This window comes from Puccinia triticina, chromosome 5A (assembly GCF_026914185.1).
Source record: "Puccinia triticina chromosome 5A, complete sequence".
Classification (NCBI taxonomy): Eukaryota; Fungi; Basidiomycota; class Pucciniomycetes; order Pucciniales; family Pucciniaceae; genus Puccinia; species Puccinia triticina.
Window position 1 is genome coordinate 5,166,875 of NC_070562.1, and position 22,875 is coordinate 5,189,749.

Genomic DNA, 22,875 nt, shown 5'->3' on the forward strand with positions numbered 1-22,875 from the left:
CTTCCGGCCCCTAACGCCGGTTCCCTTCCAAAATCACTTCTTTTCCCTTGATCTTTCAACACAAACCACCGCCGAAGAGGATCTAAACCTCGTCGCCTCTCAACATAAATCCCCCCCCCCTTCAAAGCTATTACTCGAATCCACGACTCTTTTCCAGATCACCGCAAAGGCAGCGCAAGAGCGCAACATCCCTTCCAGTAACTGCCGACGGCCCAGCACCGGTCGGAGTTCCACATTTGGTCCCCCAAGCCGGGATCAAACCAGCGACCTCAAGATTTACAGTCTCGTCTCTACGGGATTTCGAGACGCTTGGCGGTCACCAACCCTGCTCTTTCACTGAGCAGCTGTTCTTATCCCTTTCTTTTTTTCTTTTTTTTGTTTTTTTTAGTGTTCAGCGGCGGAGGCGCAAGGGAGTAAAAGTAAGTCCTCCCAATTGTGCACCTCCAGGGTTCTACTACACGCCGTCAAAGCATTACATCTGCCACGTCTGTGAGCCGCACCAGACTCGTTTTCTTTCTTCAAATCAAATCCCAGATCTTTTTGTTTCGGCATGGCAGACGCGCCCGCAGCCCCTTCCACCAGTCAAATGGTAAAGATCAAGCCCCAAGACCGTGCGTTGAAGTTTGTTGGAACGAGGGTCAAAGCCTTCCTTCGTCAATGTGAACTGGCCGCAAATCTAGACGGCGCTTCCGAAGAGGATATGGTCCTCCAGATTCCGTCCTTTCTCGGGAGCGAGGATATTCAGGACGCTGTTTGGGATATGAGCGGATACACGAGCAAGTCGTGGCCCACTCTCAAGGCACAGATGATGGAACGGTGGGGGCAGGTGGACGTGGTGCGATACACGGTCGCCCACCTGCAAACCCTTAAGGACACGTGGGTCGCTAAGGAGGGAATCTCAACCCTCAAGGATTACCGGTCTTTTAAGTCCACTTTCGACGTCATCCTTTCCTATCTGATCCGGTATGCGCATCTGTTGTCCGAAGATTTGGCGGTCGACTTCTTTTTCTTTTTGTTCTCTTCCGGTTTTCAGCAGAGGATCAAGTCTCACCTCATCAAGGAAAAGAAGATGGCGAAAAATCTGGATGGGCGTTACCTTCTTCCCGCGCTCAAGGAGCTTCGCGCGGAAGCTTCCTCAGAAATGGAGGAGGAGGTAGCCTTCACTTCGGAGCAGGTCAAGTCTTTAGCTTTGGCACCGGTTGCGACGGGTTTCAAGGAGTCCAACGAGATTATGAAGAAGATGGAGGCCGATTGGCGACCTAAGGATGCCCCGGTTCAGTCTCAGGCGCCGGCCACGGTGGACGACCTGTCTCGCATGCTCCAGTCTTTCGAGCAGCGGCTGAAGAAGGAGCTTTCAGTTTCGTCTTCCGCCGCTGCTGCGCCGTCAGGATCGCGTGGACCTCTGGTTTGTTACTACTGTCATCGCGAGGGTCATGGTACTGCCCGTTGTTTCGAGCTCAAGAAAGACAAGGAGGAGAAGCTGGTGGAGCAAAAAGGTACCAATTTCTTCCTCCCGAATGGCGCTTTGATTCCTTTCGACGCTTCACAACCGATTCGCCACGTCGTGGCATCTTTCCAACCCCAGTCTAGTTCGGCGACCACGGAGTATCGGGCCACGTGCGGCTCCTTGGATCCCTGGTATCCCCCCGCGGTGTCATCTCAATCCTTTTCGAGCTCTTATCAATCCGACCCGGCGCGCAAGAAGCACGAGGTGCCTAAACCTTACAAGGCCCCTGCAGTTCCAGCTTCTGCCGCTAGGAAGACCCCGAAGAAGGCGGCTTCTCCTAACTCCGGATCAGAAGCTGAGGATATGGACGAAGAGCCTGAGATTTTCGAGCGCTCTCCGGCAAGCCAGCCTTCGCAGCCAGTGCCGGCCGAAATCGCGCCCTTGCCAGCCGTCGCTAAACCCGACGGGGCCCCTTCAAGAGTGAGATTTGAAAGAGGGATAGCCAAGGACCATCCCTGGGCGGTGGAAGGTATGCTTCAAAAGATTTCCGATCTTCCGTTGACGGTCACGGTTGCAGAGCTATGCGCCGTCGCGCCGGCGGTTGCTGATGGGATGAAACGTTGGGTCTCAAAGCGCCGCGTGGAAGTCAGTTCGGAGGATCTGAAGGTTCATTCTGGGACGCTTTTGGAAGTATCTCCGCCTCAAGAGGAAGAAAATCGGTTGTATTCCTGTCCGTTGGGGTATTTACCCTGCTTGCTCGGAGAGGACGAAGGGAACGCTGCCCCTCTAGTAGATTCAGGATCTCAGCTAAATTTGATCTCGGATGCAAAGGCATCAAAGCTTAACCTAAGCCCTCGCGTCAACTTCAACTCTGCGGTTTATGGGATCGGCAATCAGGCGTGCAAGTTGGTTGGCGTCGCCGAAGACGTTCCCATTAGGATTGGGAAGTCAATAGTGGGCACTTGCCACTTTTGGATCACGCGCGTGGACGGCCCCATCATCTTGGGAAGGCCCTTTCTCATGGATTTTGATGTCACGCTCGACTTCTCCGGTCAGACGGGCGAGAAGATCCTCCTCCCGGACGCTAATGGTCGGAAAATCGAGCTGACCCTTTGTTCTGTGGATTCTGGCCGCTGGGAGCGTGACTTTCCGGGTGGCGGTCGCAAGGCAATATTGACGCGCAAAGGGAAAGCGTGCAACGATCCCGTGGAGGGCCGTCATTTTTTATAGAGCGGGTTGGCTCGGAAAGCGGCGGACTTAATTTAGAGTCTTGCAGTCCTGTCGCGGAGCCAACTATTAATTCAGAGGCTCACGGTTCGGTTTCTTTCTTTTCCTTATCATCTTCTCAAAATCAGCAAATCAAAAAACAGCAAAAAACTCCCGAAAAAGCCAAAAACATTGCGTCCGATTTCAAGGCCCAGTCTTTCCATTCCGTCTCATCTCACTTCAATTCTCTCGAGCGCCAAAGCGGCGCTTCATTCGATTCAAGATCAGGCCAAATAGGCGGCGAGGAGAAAATAGGTGTTCCACGGAGGCAGGGAGAACTGAAAGTAAGTTCCTCCCAATTATGCACCTCCGGGCAAGATACCGCCACCTTTGTAAAAAACTCTACTTCAGCCACATTCATGAGCCGCCCGCATCCTTTGGACTTTCCTCTGGTTTCAGGCGATGCTCCACCCTATCCGACACGTCTCCGCAACAAGAATAAACTTCCCTATTCTCCCCAAAACGGATCATCTCAGTCTAGTCTCCGGAATGAGCATAAACTAGATACGTCTTGTGGCGTCCTCCGCAATGAGGGTAATCTAGTTCGACTCCGCGATGAGCCTAAACTCCCGAGCCTCCGCGACAAGGAAAAACTAAAGATCCTCTGTAATGAGGTTAAACTATTTTCTTGGACCCTGGATTGTGAGGGTGGTGTGGTGGATTTTGGACCGCCGTGGAGACCATTAGGAGTAGAAGTAAGTTCCTCCCAATGTGCACCTCCGAGGCGTGATGCTCCGCAAACTTTGAAAGCCCTACCACGCGCCACACTTGTGAGCCACTCCCATTTGTCTGGACTCTCCTTTGCAGAGAAGGCAGCTTTCGAGGACAGCGCGGAACATTGGACTTGGCGGCTTCTCGAATGTGGACTCAATCATTGCGCGCAACAGGCGCTTGTGGAATTGTGGAAGGAGGGCGGACTCCTCTCTTTCGCCGCGAAATACAAACCAGTGGCGCGAAAGGTCAAACCGGTGAATCAACCCATGCCACAAAGTCTCAATCCTCTGCTGCAGCGCCCTCCTTTGTCTCGCGATCCTTACCGCGGTCTTTCGCGCTCCTTGGCCGGCCCCTTCGTGCCACGCAGACGAGTCACGGAGCAGAGTCTTCAAGTAGTCAACTTTGGTCCTCCGGGGTGGCTAAACTCGGCAGAATTGGACCTCATCAAGAACGTGCTGGCGGAAAGAAACCTCTCCATAGCTTTCAACGAGTCTCAGCGCGGTTTGCTCAAGGAGTCATACGGGCTTCCTTACATCATACCCGTGGTGGAGCACAAACCTTGGCAGAAGAGGAAGATCCCAATTCCTGCGGCTAAGATGGAAGAATACACAAAGATCATCCGCGAGCGTGTCCGCAACGGCCTCTACGAACAATCTACGTCAAGCTACACGAGTCCTGTGTTCTGTGTGCTCAAAGGCAATGGCAAGCTGCGGATAGTCCACGACCTTCAGCCGTTAAATAAAGTCACGATTCGAGATGCCGGCGTTCCTCCGGCTACTGAAGAATTCGTAGAATCCTTTTCTGGCCGCGCTTGCTACGGCCTCGGCGACATCATGGGCAGCTACGACGAGCGCGCCCTGCATCCGATCTCAAGGCCACTCACGACGTTTGATACGCCGCTCGGAAGGTTCCAGCTCACCCGGCTCCCTCAGGGCGCAACAAATTCCGTCGCGGTGTATCAGGCACAAATGGTCTGGATTCTTCAAGACAAAATCCCGGAGCACGCGGGTATTTTTATTGATGACGGTGGAATCAAAGGCCCAGCGTCAGATTATGAGAATGAAGTCTTAGACTGGCACCCCGGAATCCGGCGCTTCATCTGGGAATACGCCAAAACCTTGGAGTGCATTTTGTTCAGAATCGAAGAATCCGGGTTGACCGTGTCGGCGTCAAAGCTCGCGGCGTGCGTGCCTGCCTTGGATATTGTGGGCCACGTAGTGTGCAAGGAGGGCCGTCGTATGGCGAAGAGCAAAGTCAACAAAATCCTCTCTTGGCCAACCCCGGTTAATGCGACAGAAGTGCGCGGGTTTTTGGGTGTCGTCGTGTACATTAGGATCTTCATCCCCTTCCTGTCTCAACTCTGTTTGCCACTTCGCCGCCTGACGCGTAAGGACACCGAATTTCTTTGGACTCCTGACTGTGAGAACGCGTTTGAGGAGTTGAAGCGCATTGTTGGGAAGGACATTGTCCTTGTCAAGATCAATTACGGACCGGAGGCGGGAAAAATCAAGCTCGCGGTAGATTCCAGCTTTCACGCGGCTGGCGCAGTCCTCTCCCAGGAAGATTCAAATGGGTTGGACCGGCCTGCCCTCTACAAGTCCTTGCTGTTTTCCGATGTCGAGTCAAGGTACTCTCAGTCAAAACTGGAGTTATGCGGCGTTGCTCGGATCCTCAAGAAGCTCCAGACCATTTTGTGGGGACAGCATTTCGAGCTCCAGGTCGATGCGCAGTCTCTCATTCAAATGATCAATGCGCCAAGCCTACCCAACGCGCCGATGACGCGCTGGGTGGCTTTCATCCAACTTTTTTCCTTTGACATTTTCCACCGCCCGGGTAAATCCTTCACTATGCCGGATGGCCTCTCTCGCCGCCCTCAAGGCGACGAAGACTTAGATCCTCCCTCCTCAGAGTTTGACGAGGATTCACCGGTGATTAGACCTCTTCTTTCATTTTCTGTGGACACGGCTTCAGGCTACTCTGGGTATCAAGAAGGCTTTTGGCGCCGAATGGAGATCTTCCTGGCGACTTTGGCTCAGCCTGACGGCTCCGACGTGCAAGAGTTTCGCGCTTTGAAGCGCAGGTCCGTGGGTTTCTTTCTGCAAGCAGGCCGTCTCATGAAGCGCGGCAGCCCTTTGCCGCGCATCGTCGTAACCATTCCAGCAAAGCAAGACTCAATCCTGTCTAAGTTTCACGAGAACTTGGGCCACCGTGGCACCGCGGAGACCTATTGACGTGTTTCGGAGCGCTTCTGGTGGCCATCTCTCAAGCAATCTGTGGCGCGATGGTGCCAGAGCTGCGAGGCTTGTCAGAAGAAAGACCTCAGGCGCCCTCAAGAACTGCGTTATCCAACCGGAGAATCCACGGTTTTTGGGCGTGTTTCAATGGACGCTGTTCATCTCAAGGCTAGTGGCGCTAAATACCTGATTGTGGCGCGCGATGACTTCTCAGGGTGGGTCGAGGCCAAGATCCTGAATAATCTCACTTCGGAGGCAGTTGCGGCCTTTCTTCAAGAGAACTGGACGATGCGCTACGGACTAGCACGCTCCTATTCGACAGACGGCGGATCCGAGTTTGGCGGCGCCTTGGCCGAGATGCTGCGCGAGCTCCCAGGCCAGCACCGCGTCTCTACACCCTATTATCCCGAAGGACAGGGCATGGTTGAGCGCGGCCACGGACCCCTCAAGTCTGCGTTGGTGAAGCTGGCCGGCGAGAGTGGGAAGAATTGTCGCAAGTACTTGCCCCTTGTGCTTTTTTCCGACCGGATCTCCACCAAGAGGACGACCGGCTACTCCCCCTATGAGATCGTTTTTGGCCAGTGCGCAGTGCTTCCTCTGGATCTCGAAATTGAATCTTATCTTGGCGTCGACTGGGACGCGTTGAAGGACACGTCCGACCTCCTCGTTGCGCGCTCTCGTCAACTAGAGCGCAGCGAGGAGACTCGTGGGATTGCTTACAAGAAGCTGATGGACGCGCGGGGCGACTCCTTGCGCTATTGGGAAGAGAAGAACGCGGCAAGGGTTCAAGAACCTCTCAAGCCTGGCGATCGAGTTCTTGCTTTCAATAGGTCTTTGGAGACGCAGTGGGGGCAGTTGTTTGCCCACCGTTGGAACGGCCCCTACCGCATCGTGAAACAGGTTCCTGGAGGTTCCTACGTCCTAGCGGAACTTGACGGCACGGAATTGAAACGGTGTTTTGCCGCGGATCAAGTAAAAAGGTTTTATTCCCGCGAGTACTTTCCTGACCAGAAGTAAGTTCCTCTCCTGGCATGCACTTCCCGGGTAGTTACTACCGTTATTCGTCGAAACCCTACTTCTTGCCACACTCGTGAGCGTTGCGTTGGCACCCGGTTTTCTCCTCTTTGTCTTTAGGATCCTTTTCCCCTTCTTTCTTTTCTTTTCTCTCTTTTTAGTGCACCGATGGAAGACAAGCAGTCTAGGGACAGACTGCAAGTGTGGTGGAGATGTGGTGACTTTTTTCGTGGCGCCCATGGCGCAGTGGATCCCTCAACTTTTCAGACATCAAGACATCAACTCATGGGCGTCAAGGTCAATTAGCGCGCGTTGCGCGCGGTGGAATCCTCAAGACGTTTCAGGATTAGGCCTTGGTTTCTTTTGTGTTTGTTTGTTGCTTTTCATTTTCTTTTTCTGTCTTATGTTCTTCTATTTCTAAAAGGCGCGCGTTGGAAAGGTTTTTGTTATGCGGAGGGTTGGTTTTCTTCTGTTGCTGTTGTTTCTTGCTTCTTTCTCTTCTGTTGTTGTTGTTGTTGCGCGCTTGTGCGCGCGGGTGTATGATGACTTGTCCGCAGCATGCCACAGTCCCCAGACTTGGAGTTCAGCTCGAACTCAGAGGATGGGGCGGCATGGACTTTGTCTGAACCATAATTTTCATCTCAGATCATCCATTGCAACCCCGAGTCCCAGCAAATAGATATCAAAAAGCTTATTGATCACTTCCCCACGTGCCTTCTGTGTTTCAAGCTCTCAGCCGCCGAGTCCCGAGTCGCAAAACCCTCTCCCTGATCACAACTTCTGGCCCCTAACGCCGGTTCCCTTCCAAAATCACTTCTTTTCCCTTGATCTTTCAACACAAACCACCGCCGACAAGGATCTAAACCTCGTCGCCTCTCAACATAAATCCCCCCCCCCCCCCTCCACCAGGGGGGAAAGTGTGGCACTCCCTGGAAAGTGCCAGACCGTATGTTCCTTTGGGAAGACTGTCTGATGTCAAATGTGTGAGCATGTGGGATTTAGGCTTCAAATATGTTGACCTTATGTTCAACTCAGGCTGATCTTTGATCCACTCCATGGTGAACATGTTGGTAATTGAGTTGAGGGTACCCCCACTTGATGCCTGGTACACCCTGGTATTCTACACTTCGTGGTGTGTTTCAGGAATCAATTTGAGACCCCCTCCACTCAATGAATGGGTTGTAAAGTCATTGAGTGGAGATTCCCTCCACTTGATGACTGTTGGACAACCATTGATTGGAGGTTGTGTCCACTCAATGACCATATCTAAATTACCAGCCACCAAGTGGAGACATCCTCCACTCAATGACTGGTTTTCAATGTCATTGAGTGGAGGGATTCTCCACTCGAGGACTGGTGTGTATACTGGCTGTTGAGTGGGAGGGTTCCTTACTCGGTGACTGGTTCTACTGGCCATTGAGTGGTGACACCCTCCACTTGATCACAGTTCACTAGGCTGGGAAAATCCCAGAGCAGTGACCAGTACTGCATGTTGGTCATTGAGCCGGGCCTCTCCCAGCTTCAAGGACTGTATGTACTGTACTCAGCGCGGGAAAAGTCCCGGCTTGATGGACAGTATGTACTGTCCATCCTGCTGCACTTTTCCAAGCTGAGTGGCCAGTGTAGGCTGCCTACCGCGCTCGGAAAGGCTGACTAGATGACCAGCATTTGCTGGTAATTGGGCCAGGGCTTCTCGCTGGATGACCAGTATCTACTGGTCATCGGATTTGAGCTCAGAGAGGCTGCAGATCGATGACCAGGGCATGATGCCTGTCAAGCGCGGCCTCTCTGAACTCGATGGCCAGTTTGTGTTGGCCATCCAGTCGGAGAAGCCCTGGTCCAATGACCAGCACCTATTGGTCATTGTTCTGGGCCTGTCTGAGCTTGGTGAGCAGTCTGTACTGTCCACCAACCTCGGAAAAGCCAAGCTGAATGAACAGTATTTAGTGTACTGTTCATTGAGTTGGGGCTTTCCCAGCTCAATGACCAGCAAACAAAGGTCATCGAGCCCGTGTAAACAAGCAACTCGCCAATGTCCACCCTGATGTTTGGCCGAACATGACGGTGGACATAGCGACAAAAAAAAAACACGCTCCCCGGGGACACCCGGGGATACAGAGCTGATCCCTGTTGCCCCGCTGCCACCGTAGTTGACTTGTGCCCAGATTGAAACTCCTGGAACACAAGCTTTTTTGGTGATTTGCAACACATATGAACACCATTTTTGCCACTGCAAAATGATGATGATTTTGATTGTTCTGGATACAGCAGGTCAAAAAAGCATCATTCTTATCTTACACCTGGTGCTAATAATTACCATGTGATAAGAGCAATCAACCCCATTTTGTTGCACAATGGCCACGGACATAATGGTAGGTGTGATGAAGGTATGCTACCTGGAGAAAAAAATTGCCCAAAACAGTCAGGCAAAAGGTGTGAAGATGATCAATCTACAAGACAAAAGGTATGACCCTGCATGCTGAGATGTGTGTGGACATTTCAGGGTTGACTTTTCACCTCAGAGTTCAGACCAGCTATTGAAAGCTTTCTCCTGCTTGTTCCAGGATCATCAAAATATTGATGCATCTATTGATATCCACCAATCTGCCCCCTTCCCTCTGTGAAGCTTAATAATTTTAACCTCTAGCTGCTGCATTTTTCAGTCAGATGGAGGTCAAGTGAAGGAAAATTGTGCAATGTGTATTCACATACAAAATTTGCATGGACCCAAATGAACAGCTGACCGCATGGCAAACTTTAGCCTGCATAAGTGGACCATCAATTGGTAAACATGGTTGGTGAAAAGGCCTCTTTGATTGTTCACATTTCATAATACAGGGAGGGAAGACAGGTTACAGAGGTTTTCCCAGCTTTGACACTGTGTGATACTCAAAAAAGAGAAATTTAATTTTACATAACTTTCCTCCCAATTGATGAAGGGAACAGGTATGGCAGAAATATCCCACAAGGATTAATCTACCAGTTAGCTGAGTCTTTGTGGTTGCTATAATTTACAGCTATCTTTCATTATGTGATTTTATGTGGGTTTTGATTGAAAAAAATCAGCCCTGAAAAATCTTCCTTCTCACTTGGTCAAGGATATCTTTGAGCATCAGGATAGTTACATTCTTGGCAAAACATGTGAATTGAAGCTCACATCCTGGATTTTGTTTGATATGAACCAAACAGAAAATTTCAACTAAGATATTTCCATGTGTTGGAATTGAGTTACAGATCATCCCGCAACCACTTCACCTACAGTTACACATCTGTTGGGAAGAAAATTGAACAAAGAGTTGCGACTCACATCTAACTCACATCAGACCATTTGACTGACAGAATTACGGCCTGGCACTCTCCAGAGAGTGCCACACTTTCCCCCCTGGTGCTCAAAGCTATAACTCAAATCCACGACTCTTTTCCGGATCACCGCGAAGGCAGCGCAAGAGCACAACATCCCTTCCAGTAACTGCCGACGGCCTAACACCGGTCGGAGTTCCACAGCGTGCAAACGGACAGGACCCGATGTTTTGTCAAACGGACAGGACACCAATGTTTTTTCCTGTCCGTTTGCGTGCAAACGGACAGGAAAAAACATTGGTGTCCTGTCCGTTTGTCTGTTTGCACGCAAACTGACAGGACGCTCATGAATACAAAAGATGGCACAAGGGGTACCTGGGGTACCTGCCAAAAGTACCGCCGGTACCCTCCAAGCGGTGCCGGGTGCGGTGTGAGGTGTTGGTTTTGGCAAAAAAACAAGCAGGTACCCGGGTGCCAACAGGTACCCAAGTCTTGATTGTTCATCTTTACTTTCAAACATCCAGAACAAGTTTTTCCTGATCATAACACACAGACCACCTGTTCCATCTAATAAAGCTCCGTGACTACATAGAGGGGCTCACAGGCTTGTCCTGCACACTATTTTAACAAAGCCTCTCAAACAGGAGATTAGGGGGGGGCCTTCCCAGAGGGCTCTTTGTAGGAGAGGTTTAGGAATAATGACTGTGGGATTATGAAAAATTTCTGCAGGCTTGCAGACAAAGGAAGAATTTTCAATCCCAAAAACAGAAAAACACAGTTGAAAATCAATGACATATGTACAAAGAGACCTGAGTAGACAGTTTTCATGGCAGTACTGATGGGCTCCCTCACCTCAGTTCTTGAGGCCAAATCTTCAAAACTGATTGAAGGAATCACTTTTGAAGGTCAAAGGAATCCTGAAGGATATTCCATGGCTCTGAAGATCCATTTTTAGATTTTATGATAATTTGAAAGATTGAATATCCTGTCTGAGACACAATGTAACAAGTGAGTGGGGACAGGGGTAGGATCTACAGTTATCTGTGGGTTTGTGATTCCAAGATCCACAAGGCGTGGTGGTTGCAGATCCTTGTTTACATTGCTTCATTCTTTTCTTGTTTTTGAATGATTAGTAGTGTAAAATGAAAGCTGAGGTCAAGAAGCATCATGTGGCTCTGGGGCAGGTCCACAGGAGCTGAAGCTTAATATTTTCCCTACAGCCATTTGCCATTTCTGTCTCACCCAAATTTTTGACCTTGTGCACAAGTCCCCCCAATGGGACAGGCAGCTTTGTCGCAAGCCACAGCAAGCCCAAGCTTAACTAAGTCTCTCCGAGGAGGCGCAAAGCGCCTCCAGAGGAGAGGCTTACCTCTAAAGTCACACCATTGGCCCTACAGACTGGAGAATTTCTAGCAAAAAAACACCTATTTTCTTTTCAAAATGTTTTTAAAAATGTAGTTTTTAGTTTAAAAAAAGATCTGAGTAGACAGACTTTTAGCCTGCAATCTCAGCTTCTGTCAGCCTTAGAGTCAACTCAGCTGACCTAAAGTCTGCCTTTTTCTACTTTTTACATATGAATTACTTCATATCTTTTTCATCTCAAGAGATATCTTTGTTTTGACTTCATGTTCTGTTTCCTCATGCAATTTTAACCCTAGTTACAACTTATCAATTCCTTGTAACTATACCCCCTCCCTGAGTTATTGAGTTGTGGCGCCCATGCGCAGTTGTGACGTGTCAGCACTACCAGGCGCGCCAAACCACATGTACATATGTAAATTACATAAGCAAACTGTGAAAATTTTTGTAGTCAGGATCCCCCTTGCCTGAGGCGGATCTACAGACTTCAGCACACCAGAACCACACCCCAGATAACCCCAGGATCACTACCAAAGAGATTACCACACTCCCAGTATACCTACCGTCACAGGCGCCTAGGATATTGACAGTAAGTAACCTCTTTCACTGAACCTTGTTTATCTCAGAGGTACAACTCTGTGTCTGCTTGATCTGCTCTTCTTTGCTGGCCTTTGCCTCATTCTTGATCACAGGGCTGTCCCTGCTTGACTGCTTTCTTTTTATGTGGTTTTTGTAAGAAACAAACCACATAGGTTTCCCTTTAAAGAACCTTGACTATCCAGAAGGAAGCTAAAAAAATTGTGGCTGGATTAAACTTGTCTAATCCAGAAGCCCTCCACGTTTCTTTGGTGAGAGGAGGCTGTAGCACTCTCTAGCACAGCTTGGCAGCACTCTTCTGAAGAGGTAGCATTGCCAGTGGATGTGCATTCCCACCAGAATAACCTTGAATATCTGCTTATCTTGATCTTGCTCAGTTTCTCTCTCTCTTTCTCTCTCTCTTTCTCTCTCTCTCTTATATTTGTATTTTCTTTATCCAAAGAAATCCAAATATTCCCCCCTTCTTTCTTGTGTCCTGCTGTCACTATAGAGACTCAGGCTCACAGCTTCCATTTCACCATTTTTTACCCAACTGGCCCCCATGATTACTAGCCCACTCCTCCTGCCCTGAAGTGGTTCTGGAGTGGTGATCCAGCCGTTTTTGGGCTCAAAATTTGGAATTCCCTGAGCCCGCGCGGTCTCAAAGGGGGAGATTGGTCACATAAATCTGCCACATAAAAAAATTTACAGGACATTTCTTGCCAGGGGGGATGGATATGGGGGAGTTTGAAGTGGGCAAAAATAAGCTAAGAAGCTTGCCATTCCAATGGTGCAAAGGGCGCGGGATGAATCAAGAGGAAACAGGGAGGTATTGGGGAAAATGTAGGAGAGTGATACAGCAAAAGCAAAACAGCTTGCGGTCTGGCAGGCCCAATTGTGGAATCTCAGCCACTGCCCTTCAAGCCTGTATAGGTCCTGTATGTCAAGCTGCATACAGGAATATCATTGGAAGAAAAATGCTATTTCCTTCATTATTGCCATTGGGGTATTGAGGGTTGCACCATTGGAATCCTGGTGCAATTATACCCCCATTGGCCACTTCGCCAGGGCTAACTGTCCCACCCAACAGTTGGACCAACACACAACGCAAGCTCAACCAGTCGCCTGGAGGCGATGTGACATCCTGTACATGGAGCTGTACAGGTGTGTGGCTGAAATGCAGCAGGCAATTCTCAGCCTCCCGCACCTGCAAGCTTTTTCGCTTTTGCTGTACCTTCCCTGCCATTTGTCTCAATCCTGTAGGGCGAGACATGCAACTTTAGAGGCAAGTCCCTCCTTTGGAGGTTGCTACGCTCCCCCAAGGAGGGTACACTTGTGTTAAGTTTGCAGCAAGCCTCCCACCAGGGGGGGGGGGGGGGGGGGGGGGCTTGTGTTAAGTTAGTCCTGTAAGGGTTACACACCTGAGGCTGAAATTCAGCCATCTATGTAGACACTGTGTTCATCATGTACACAGGCCTCAGGCTTTTCAAGACACAACACTCAAAAATGTAAGCCATGTTATATATGTTTATGGAGATAGAGATTTATAAGATAGAAAAGACAACAACCAATTTTCATGCATTTATTTTTACGGGTTTACTTCGCGCACGGAGGGAAACTCGTTGCGCACGGGAATTTCCGTTGACTCGACGTCACGTGACGTCGGGCCCCCCTCCGTGCGCGCCACCAGCTCCCCTCAAAAAACTATCCGCACACGGGGGTGCCGTGCGGTGACAGGTGGCCGGGGTGAAGCACTCCGGCCATCCGGAGGAAACAATCCCCTCGATGACCGGCACAGACCGGTCATCGAGAGGGTATATCACATCTCTCTCGATGACCGGCATTCCGGTCATCGAGAGGACAAATCCCCCTCGATGACCGGTACAGACCGGTCATCGGGAGGCTACATCCCTCTCGATGACCGGCATAGACCGGTCATCGGGAGGCTACATCCCTCTCGATGACCGGCATAGACCGGTCATCGAGAGGCTACATCCCTCTCGATGACCGGAGTAGACCGGTCACCGAGAGGATACACCTCTCTCGATGACCGGCATTCCGGTCATCGAGAGGACAAATCCCCCTCGATGACCGGTACAGACCGGTCATCGGGAGGCTACATCCCTCTCGATGACCGGAATGCCGGTCATTGAGAGAGATGTGTTCTCTCGATGACCGGAATGCCGGTCATTGAGAGAGATGTGTTCTCTCGATGACCGGAATGCCGGTCATTGAGAGAGGTGTATCCTCTCGGTGACCGGTCTACTCCGGTCATCGAGAGGGATGTAGCCTCTCGATGACCGGTCTATGCCGGTCATCGAGAGGGATGTAGCCTCCCGATGACCGGTCTATGCCGGTCATCGAGAGGGATGTAGCCTCCCGATGACCGGTCTATGCCGGTCATCGAGAGGGATGTAGCCTCCCGATGACCGGTCTGTACCGGTCATCGAGAGGGATGTAGCCTCCCGATGACCGGTCTGTACCGGTCATCGAGAGGGATGCAGCCTCCCGATGACCGGTCTGTACCGGTCATCGAGAGGGATGTAGCCTCCCGATGAGCGGTCTATGCCGGTCATCGAGAGGGATGTAGCCTCCCGATGACCGGTCTGTACCGGTCATCGAGGGGGATTTGTCCTCTCGATGACCGGAATGCCGGTCATCGAGAGAGATGTGATATACCCTCTCGATGACCGGTCTGTGCCGGTCATCGAGGGGATTGTTTCCTCCGGATGGCCGGAGTGCTTCACCCCGGCCACCTGTCACCGCACGGCACCCCCGTGTGCGGATAGTTTTTTGAGGGGAGCTGGTGGCGCGCACGGAGGGGGGCCCGACGTCACGTGACGTCGAGTCAACGGAAATTCCCGTGCGCAACGAGTTTCCCTCCGTGCGCGAAGTAAACCCGTTATTTTTAATCATTAGTATATATTGTGAAACAACCAACCCTCTCAGATCACCAACCATTACTAAGCCAAAAAAGAGGGGGGGGGGGGGGGGGGGGGGCAAGGAAGACACAGAAACAGAGGAGGCCCAATTCCAATGGGGGGTGTGTGGACATGTGTGTGTATGTTTGTTTGGGTTGTGTATTACTTGGGAGAAAAGGACAAGCAGAGAGGGAGGGGAGAGGGGACAAGCAAACACGGAGGAATGTGGATAGATATATCAGTCAATTTCAGCCAAATTCAGTTAAAGAAAACTCTTCTTTTTTCTTTTCTGTTATCGATTTTCTTTGTTCTTCCTTCGTCTTCTATCTCAATTTAATTGTAATTTAAAGAAAGAGATGAATAGCGTCTTGATCAAAGACGAAAACGTAAAGAGTGTTTTTTTCTTGTTTCTTGGTTCTTTTCCTGATGTTTTTGGTTGTTGGTCATGTGGCAAAGAAAAAGATGACGAGAAGGAGAGGAGAGGGGCAGTTGAGTGGAGTAGAGTGGAGGGAGTGAGGTGGGATGGAAAGGTCTTTGAAAGACGAAGAAAGATTCAGGCGGGAATGGGGGTGGAAGGGTTAGGTTGGATGACGGAAGAAGGCGCAACAGCGTTTGTGGGGTTAGCCGATCCGCCGACCGTATCATCAGAGGGGACAATGGCAGGTGGGAGGTCGCTAGGCTTAGGGCTGGAAGCGGCGCCATTCGCCAGCTTCTCGTCGCCTTGTTCTCCGGGGGCAGTGTCGGGTTGATGATGGGCGGCGGTGCCATTGGTAGGGGCGTCGACGACGGGCGCGCTGAACTTTTTCGACGGACTCAACTTCTCCGTGCTCGCTAATCCGGTCACTGTTGGTGGCTCGGCGGCCCCAGCGGGCTTCGCGGAGGAATGGTTGTTGATGAACGACTTGGAGATGTTTTTCGACGGGCCCCGATGCGAGGATGGATGTTGGTAGAAGCAGTCGGCTAAGAAGGGCAAGACAAGACATTAGTGGCTGCGCTTCTTACTTCATCTACACAACAGAAGAGGAGAGGAGAGGAGAGAAACGTACGACGAGTGCATTGGAGACCGAACTTGCAGGGCACACTGGCTGGGATAAACGCGTTCTTCATGCCAGAGCTTTCGTCTCCGGCTGAGCGATCGAGGCCGCCGTTGACGATCCAAGGGTGGGTGAACACACAGTCTGAGCGAGTGCACTGGCTGCCGAACCGGCAGGGGATCGACTTTCCGTTGGGCGTCCCGGCTTGGCCCCTGCCGCCCGGGCCCATCGACAGGCCTGATTGGGCGCCCGGCTTGGAAGACATTGAGCCGGGTTTGATCGACGACTTCGGGTCCGCTTGTTGGGGCGAGACATGGGCCTTCAAACATTCCTGCATATACACGAATTGAATACGGACAGATCAGAGCCCGCAAGTCATGGATAGGGGATGGTCAGAAAGAAAATAGGAAACTGACTGGATCGGTGCATTTGAGTTGCAGTTCGCAGGGAAAGAAGCTCAGTAACATTGAGCTCTTAGGGTGACCTTTCGGGGAACAGTGGGAGCTAGGGCACCAAGCGTTTTTGCAGGCAAGGTTGTACTTGCATTCTTCGCGGAGCAAGGGGACTGAGGGCAGAGGAGCCAACGCGGGTTCGGCCTGTTGAGCGGGCAGGCCGACACGGTTCTCGAGCGATTGCTGATGTGGGTGCTGCTGCTGTTGTTGGTTCTTAGCTTTAGAGTTGGAGTTGGTAGCGGGGGATTGGATAGCCGAGGGGTTACTCTTCTTGGATTGGTTGGTGGGTGAGGGATGCTGGATGAATGGATAGGGATTGATGGGGTTGGGGCCCGAGCCTGGGATCTGGAACGGGTGGGATGGTATGTATGGCTGTCCGTTGGCCAGGAAGAGTTGAGGGGTTGGCCCGTTTGGCGAGTTGTGTGGGTGAAAGTGCTGTTGTGAAAAAGGATGGGAGGGCAAGATTGGGAGGGGGTATGAAGAGGGTGAACCATAGAACATCTGTTGTTGTGATGGCGCAGTTCCGTTGTTGTGGCCTATATCGTTGGGACGCCGGAAGGAAGGTGGCTAGTACACCAAAAAGAAGATGGCAGAGCAATCAATCGTTTGTTCGTGAATGATCAGGGGCTAAGGCCGTGACTAACCATTTGCTGGTCGTATCCACGCGGGAAACCAGGGTTCTGGAAGGGGTGGTTTGGGTTGACTGAGACGCCTACACGCTCCAAGATACTCTTGGCGGCAGAGTCGGCACCCATTGGGTGTCCAATTGGAAAGTTGCTAGGGGGGCGCTGACTGAGGAAGACGGGAGAAAAGATATCAGGATTTGTCCGATGTGATAACATGAGGATGAGAGACGGACCCGTTAGGCAGATCGCGCCGATCGGACATCATCCCATTCGACCAATGTTGGTCTCTCGGGTTTCGGTCTGATGAGCGGGGCCCGTTTGGGAGGGGTCCGGAGGGATAGTCATCCTGTCTGAGTCGACGATGAGGAGGGGTGTCCCTGATGATATCATTTGTCCCGGAGCGCTTGATACCGGTGACAGCCTGGTTGAAGACGCCACCGGGTTGGTTGGATCTGGGGTTAGGGTGAGTGATGGGCCTGTTTGAGTTGGTGGGATGGACGGCTCGTTTGATCGGGCCACCACGGTTGTAGTTCATCTGATGGTCGCGTGAGTCGTTGACGGTCTGGATCTTGTCACCAGCGTCGTTGTTTGAGTTATTATTATGATTATCATTGCTATTGTTGTTGTTGTCGTTGGCTGTGAACAGTTTATCTTGTGTGTCGGAGGGTGAGAGTGGTGGGTTTGAGGTGGTTTGAGGCATCCCGTACTGGCGAGCGACTTCCTCAAAGAGCCATGTTGTGAAGGCTGGATCATACATATCTTCGCCGATCAGCTCGGAGAGTTCTAGATTCATAGGATCGTTAGAAAGAGAGCAGCATATAGGAGATGAGTTCTGAAGGAAGCTGTCGATCGATCGCATGGTCAGGGATGGGAGGATGAGGAGACAGACCAGCAGTGATTTGCTCGGGGGTTTTAGCATTGGCCAGCATGACGACAACATACTCGGCCATGACGACATCGTCGGCGGTCGAGTAGGAGTATTCGGCCAGCTTCCGCTGGACTTCGGCCTGTGGAGGAGCCAGGGCCAGTCAGCAGTGGGCTCAGGAGGGAGAGGGGGGTGTGGCTGGCTGACCTCTAGTTTTTTTGCAGCCGGAGTCTGCATGACGATTTCGGGTCGAGACATGCTTGTCTGTTGGCGTTCGTTTGTCCGTTCCGTCGTCGTCTGCGCTGGTTTTCGGTGTGTGCTGGTTTTGGGGCGAAGGTGAAGGTGAGGTGGTCAAGAGGGAGTGGGCTGGCCTGGGCCTTTTTTTCATCGAGCTTTTTCTGGCTGGGCGCCCTGGAGTATGGGGTACAGGGATACAGGAGTACTAAACCACAGACAAAACTCAAAACACCACGAACACAACAAACCCATAATACATCCCAACTCCATCCCTCAGGCTGGTTCGCGCCGAAAAAAAAATCCCCATAACCTAGCCAACCGCATGGAATCCCTAGGTTGGGGCGTATAGGAATCCAGAAGTGGGGATACCCGACGCCACATTGAGCCGAGAAAAAAAGCATTATTTCTCTGCATCTTAAACAATAGCCAAATCCTTTCTCATCTTGCGCCCCTATCATGGCACGAAGTTGTGCCTGTGGAGGGCCTGAGCCTTGCCGTACATCCGGTTCCGCCTTCTAAGCCGGCTACCTATGAATATGTGTGAGAAAGGCCTAGATCATATGCTCAGCTCAGCCGTGGCCGCCGCAGGTAAGGAAGAGCCCAGTCTGTCCAGTGCTGATGACCAGGTTCAAGGCCCAATCACAGGAGACAGATCCCGGCCCACTTCCCCACGTGATGGGAGGTCACCATTGATCAGTCAGTACCCAGGTACTAACTTAACCAAGGCCCTTTGTTTTTTGAGGGGGGAAGCTGTCCCACAGGGACCCTCCCTAATTTTACTTGACCAGGTCTGATGTACTATCATGGGCTTCAATTATCAAAATTGGCTGCTATTTAAAAAAAATGGAAACTAGGGGAGGGATCAATTGTTGAAATTTTTCACATTTGGGCTCAAGACTGCCTTGTGGTGGTGGTCAGTTATAGTGGTCCTAATAAATTAGAGAGAAATAGATTTTGAAAATTTTAATTTTCATGCCCTATGGTACTGGTCCTAAGTCCCTCTGTTTTTTTAGGTTGGCGCAATGCAACCAGTGTTTTATGACTTCACCGGCAGGAGGGTGGGAATTTGCTAAGACAGCCCCAGATACCCCTCAGGTAAAGCATTTATACATACAGACATGCCCACCCCACTTTACACCCTACTACTGGGATCCTCATCCATCTTGGCCCCATAAGCCACCGCAATTTATGTATGAAAATTATCCAGATCCAATATCATCAAAATCCTCAGTGGTACTGGTGCCCCTATTCACTCTCCTCTTCAGAAAAAATTGGTCACCCCACGCTACTTAATCCTTTTGAGATGACTGGGCTTGTCTGTTGGCAGATACTATATCACAATGATTTGGTTTCCTTGCATTGACACCGTCAATACATATCTTCACTTTTTTCCTATGTCCCTTCTCCAGTGGAAACATTCCCCAAGGATATTATGGCCACCCCAAGTATGATAGCCACAAACCATAGCTTCCTAAAAATCTCTGTCTCTCTTTGAAAATTTATCCCTGTTAGCGGCCCAGCTTTGCTTAAATGCCATCCGAATTCCAAATAACCGGCTCTAGCGGTGACCCATCCAATCCATCCCAATTTTAGCTGAGGCCTTCACTTAACACAAGGAATTTCTTCGGAGAGCGTCCAGCTGGGACAGCGGCGGGGGGGAGGGGGGGGGGGGGGTAGGCCTTGTTAAGCTTGTATGTATTTTAGGAAGAGTTTGCTTGATCTACATAAATATCAACCTCTGTTGAAAAAAATGAGCTCGTAGGAAAGTTTCTTTTTCTGAAACGATTTCAATTAGATCTGACTATTTTGATGAAGTTGGTCGCACATAATGCTTTTGAATTGATAGAGTATGTATATGATAACTCAACGAAGTCTCTCCAGCTTTGGAGGATCCCTTCTGTCGGCGTAACACGACAAGTGTTTTACCACTGTGGGGGGAGAGGCCAGGCTATAGCTCGAATCACTGGAAGTTGTTGAGGTGCCGCTGAGAGCAGGGAAAGTTTCAAAAATTGACTGGCTTTGTCAAAACACACGGCGGAAGACTCCACGATGAAATCGAGTTTTTATGGCTGTTTTAAGGCTGCAGATAGGGCCGATGAAGGGGGGGAGGGGTTGCGACACTAGTAATGAACTGAGTCCGGGATTTCGAGAACGACTAATGCTCAGTGACGCTGGATAACTAGAGTGAGAGTGACAAGTGTCGAGAGATGGGTGGGCAGAAGTGGAGGAGGTCCAGAAGCAATAGCGGCAGAATCCAAAGCTGATAGATAACAGCGATCGGTAGAGGTAATGTAAGACAAGGATGCCGCTGGGCTGTCGAAGAAAGTGCATCCGAAGTGGCTGAGTTGATGATCTGCACGTTTTCTTGATTCCAGCTGGTGACAACGTTATTGATCCAATCAAAATAATTGTTGATGTATGATCTGATTCTTGTAAAATGTTTGGAAGTCGAACTGACGAAGAACGTTTGGCACGAAAGGGTATCAAGCAGCTTTTATTCTTCCAGCAGTGCCGCTACACCAAGCTGGTTGCCTTCGACCATTGCAAGCATGCTGTGTCCATTTTTTGAGCACGGAAGTCAAAGTTGTGAACTATCTTAAAAGGTTGATTGATTGAAGATGAGAAGATGGAAGAACACCGAAGGCACTGGCTGTTGAGCTTGCTGCCGATCCGAGACTGAGAGGCGAAGGGGGTTCGCCGGCGGCTCCGGGGGGCCAGTCCACTGCGGAAAAGTCGCGCGGCTGCACCTTGCTTAACACCAGAAGACAAGCAAGCTGGACACGACCACCCTTGGGCAAGACATCAACTTAAACAGAAGCAAGCAGGTCGATTGACTGGAAATGTCCAGGTGAAGTGACTTCTCCGCAATTGAGTTTGTTGCTCCAACGAGAAACTGATTCGAGATATTCACCGGATTGATAGCTCGAAGATTACCGCAACGACTGCCGATATCCTAAAAGCCAGTGGGGCAGAAGTACCATGGTAAGCAAATAGTACATGTCGAAAAATAGGAAAAAGAAGAGTCGAAACTTCCCAGCTAGACATGAATTATTGTGGAGCGGGAAAAGAGGAAGAGAATTAAATGAACGATGGACGCGATTGTTGAAAGTTTTTCAGGGTTGAGAAGTATCGGCCGATCATCTTGGATGATATCACTGGGAACACGGACACGATCGAACGCCTTAAAGTGATTGCTCGGGATGGGAATTGTCCTCATATCATCATTTCTGTCAGCATTCTCTCTTTGATAAAATTTATCATCTTGTGATCCTCAACACAACCACATCGCTCTAACAGCGGTATCTTCTTTTCTTTTTTTTCCCTTTAGGGTGCACCTGGAATAGGAAAGACGACTAGTATACTTTGTTTGGCTCATGCACTCCTCGGTGACGCGTACAAAGAGGGTGTCTTAGAACTCAACGCGTCTGATGAAAGGTAAGCAAGCAAAAACAATACCCCCGATGTCTCTTCTATCTAAACATGACAAAATCCAAGCATCTTTCTGATCCGGGTGAATTTAGAGGAATCGATGTAGTGAGAAATAAGATTAAGACCTTCGCCAACACCAAGGTAACTCTTCCAGCCGGTCGACACAAGATCATCATTTTAGATGAGGCGGACTCGATGACAGCCGGAGCTCAACAAGCACTCCGAAGAACGATGGAGATTTACTCGAACACGACCCGGTTTGCGCTTGCATGCAACAACAGCAGTAAGATCATCGAGCCCATCCAGAGTCGATGTGCGATCCTGAGATACGGGAAACTGAAGGACCAGGAAGTGCTCAAACGATTAGTCGAGATCGCCAGTGCCGAAAATGTGAAATACGCAGAAGACGGCTTGGCGGCCTTGATATTCACCTCAGAAGGAGACATGCGTCAGGCCATCAATAACCTACAATCGACCGTCTCCGGTTTCGGATTCGTCTCCGCCGAGTCCGTCTTCAAAGTCTGTGACCAACCCCATCCAGTGGTCATCCAAAAACTCTTGTCATCCTGTGAAAAAGGCGACTTGAGTGATGCCCTGGATCAACTTGAGGTGCTGTGGGAACAGGGCTATAGCGCATTAGATATCATCAGTACTTTGCTGAAAGTCGTCAAGGGCATGGATCGTATGTCTGAATTCTTAAAACTGGAATTTATAAAGGTAGTTACTTCTTTTTTCCTTCTCAATCCAAATCATCTTTTGTATGACTTGAGTGCTGACTTGACGTATCTCAACGTTTATCAAACCAGGAAATAGGCTTCACTCATATGCGCATTCTCGAAGGTGTTAGCACACTTGTCCAAGTTGAGTCATTCCCCATATCAACATCTCCTCTCTCTCCCTCTGTCTCAATTGAACATCTTCCTTTAATACCTTGTTGACTAATGAAACATGATGGTTTAGTTGGGAGGCTTGTTATCTAGATTATGTAAACTCAAGATAGATCCTAAAAAATTCACAATTTGATTACATTTATACGATCTCTGACTGTTTCGCGGAGACAATGAGAAAAGTATGTTGCAATATCATCCCAAACCAATCAGTCCCCTTCTAGTCGCCGCCCTGGGTATACTGTTAAGCCAATGATGACAGAACTCAGCAAAGGACTCAGATCAACAATTCCTCTCCTTCCTGTGAAACAAGAGATTTATCCAATGAACTAAAACTGATGTGATGAAGGATGAAATACTAGGAAAGACGCCAGTTGCTGAATTGTAACCCTGCAATATGTCTACTTTTGGCACTTCCTGTATCTCTCTCACAATCTAGCTCCTCTTACGCCGCAATATGTATGGACCATAGATAAGAGCAAAATCATCGTCTGCGGGGAAGCGGGGTCTCCGT

At 50.2% G+C, this 22,875-nt stretch overlaps 2 protein-coding genes across 2 annotated transcripts; one reads left to right on the forward strand and one right to left on the reverse strand.

The window, feature by feature from the left end:
* Positions 1–15,384: 15,384 nt before the first annotated feature.
* Positions 15,385–18,066, reverse strand: PtA15_5A625 (uncharacterized protein; the record flags this gene model as incomplete). Its single annotated transcript, XM_053169406.1, has 7 exons — positions 15,385–15,791; positions 15,878–16,196; positions 16,282–16,884; positions 16,962–17,109; positions 17,177–17,726; positions 17,833–17,950; positions 18,016–18,066. The coding sequence occupies 7 exons, from the start codon at positions 18,064–18,066 to the stop codon at positions 15,385–15,387; spliced, it is 2,196 nt and encodes a 731-aa protein (XP_053020606.1).
* Positions 18,067–20,885: 2,819 nt separating this feature from the next.
* Positions 20,886–22,497, forward strand: PtA15_5A626 (uncharacterized protein; the record flags this gene model as incomplete). Its single annotated transcript, XM_053169407.1, has 7 exons — positions 20,886–20,893; positions 20,968–21,027; positions 21,163–21,274; positions 21,374–21,480; positions 21,567–22,191; positions 22,281–22,334; positions 22,435–22,497. 7 exons carry the CDS (start codon positions 20,886–20,888, stop codon positions 22,495–22,497), a joined length of 1,029 nt encoding a protein of 342 aa, XP_053020607.1.
* Between the last annotated feature and the right edge of the window lie 378 nt (positions 22,498–22,875).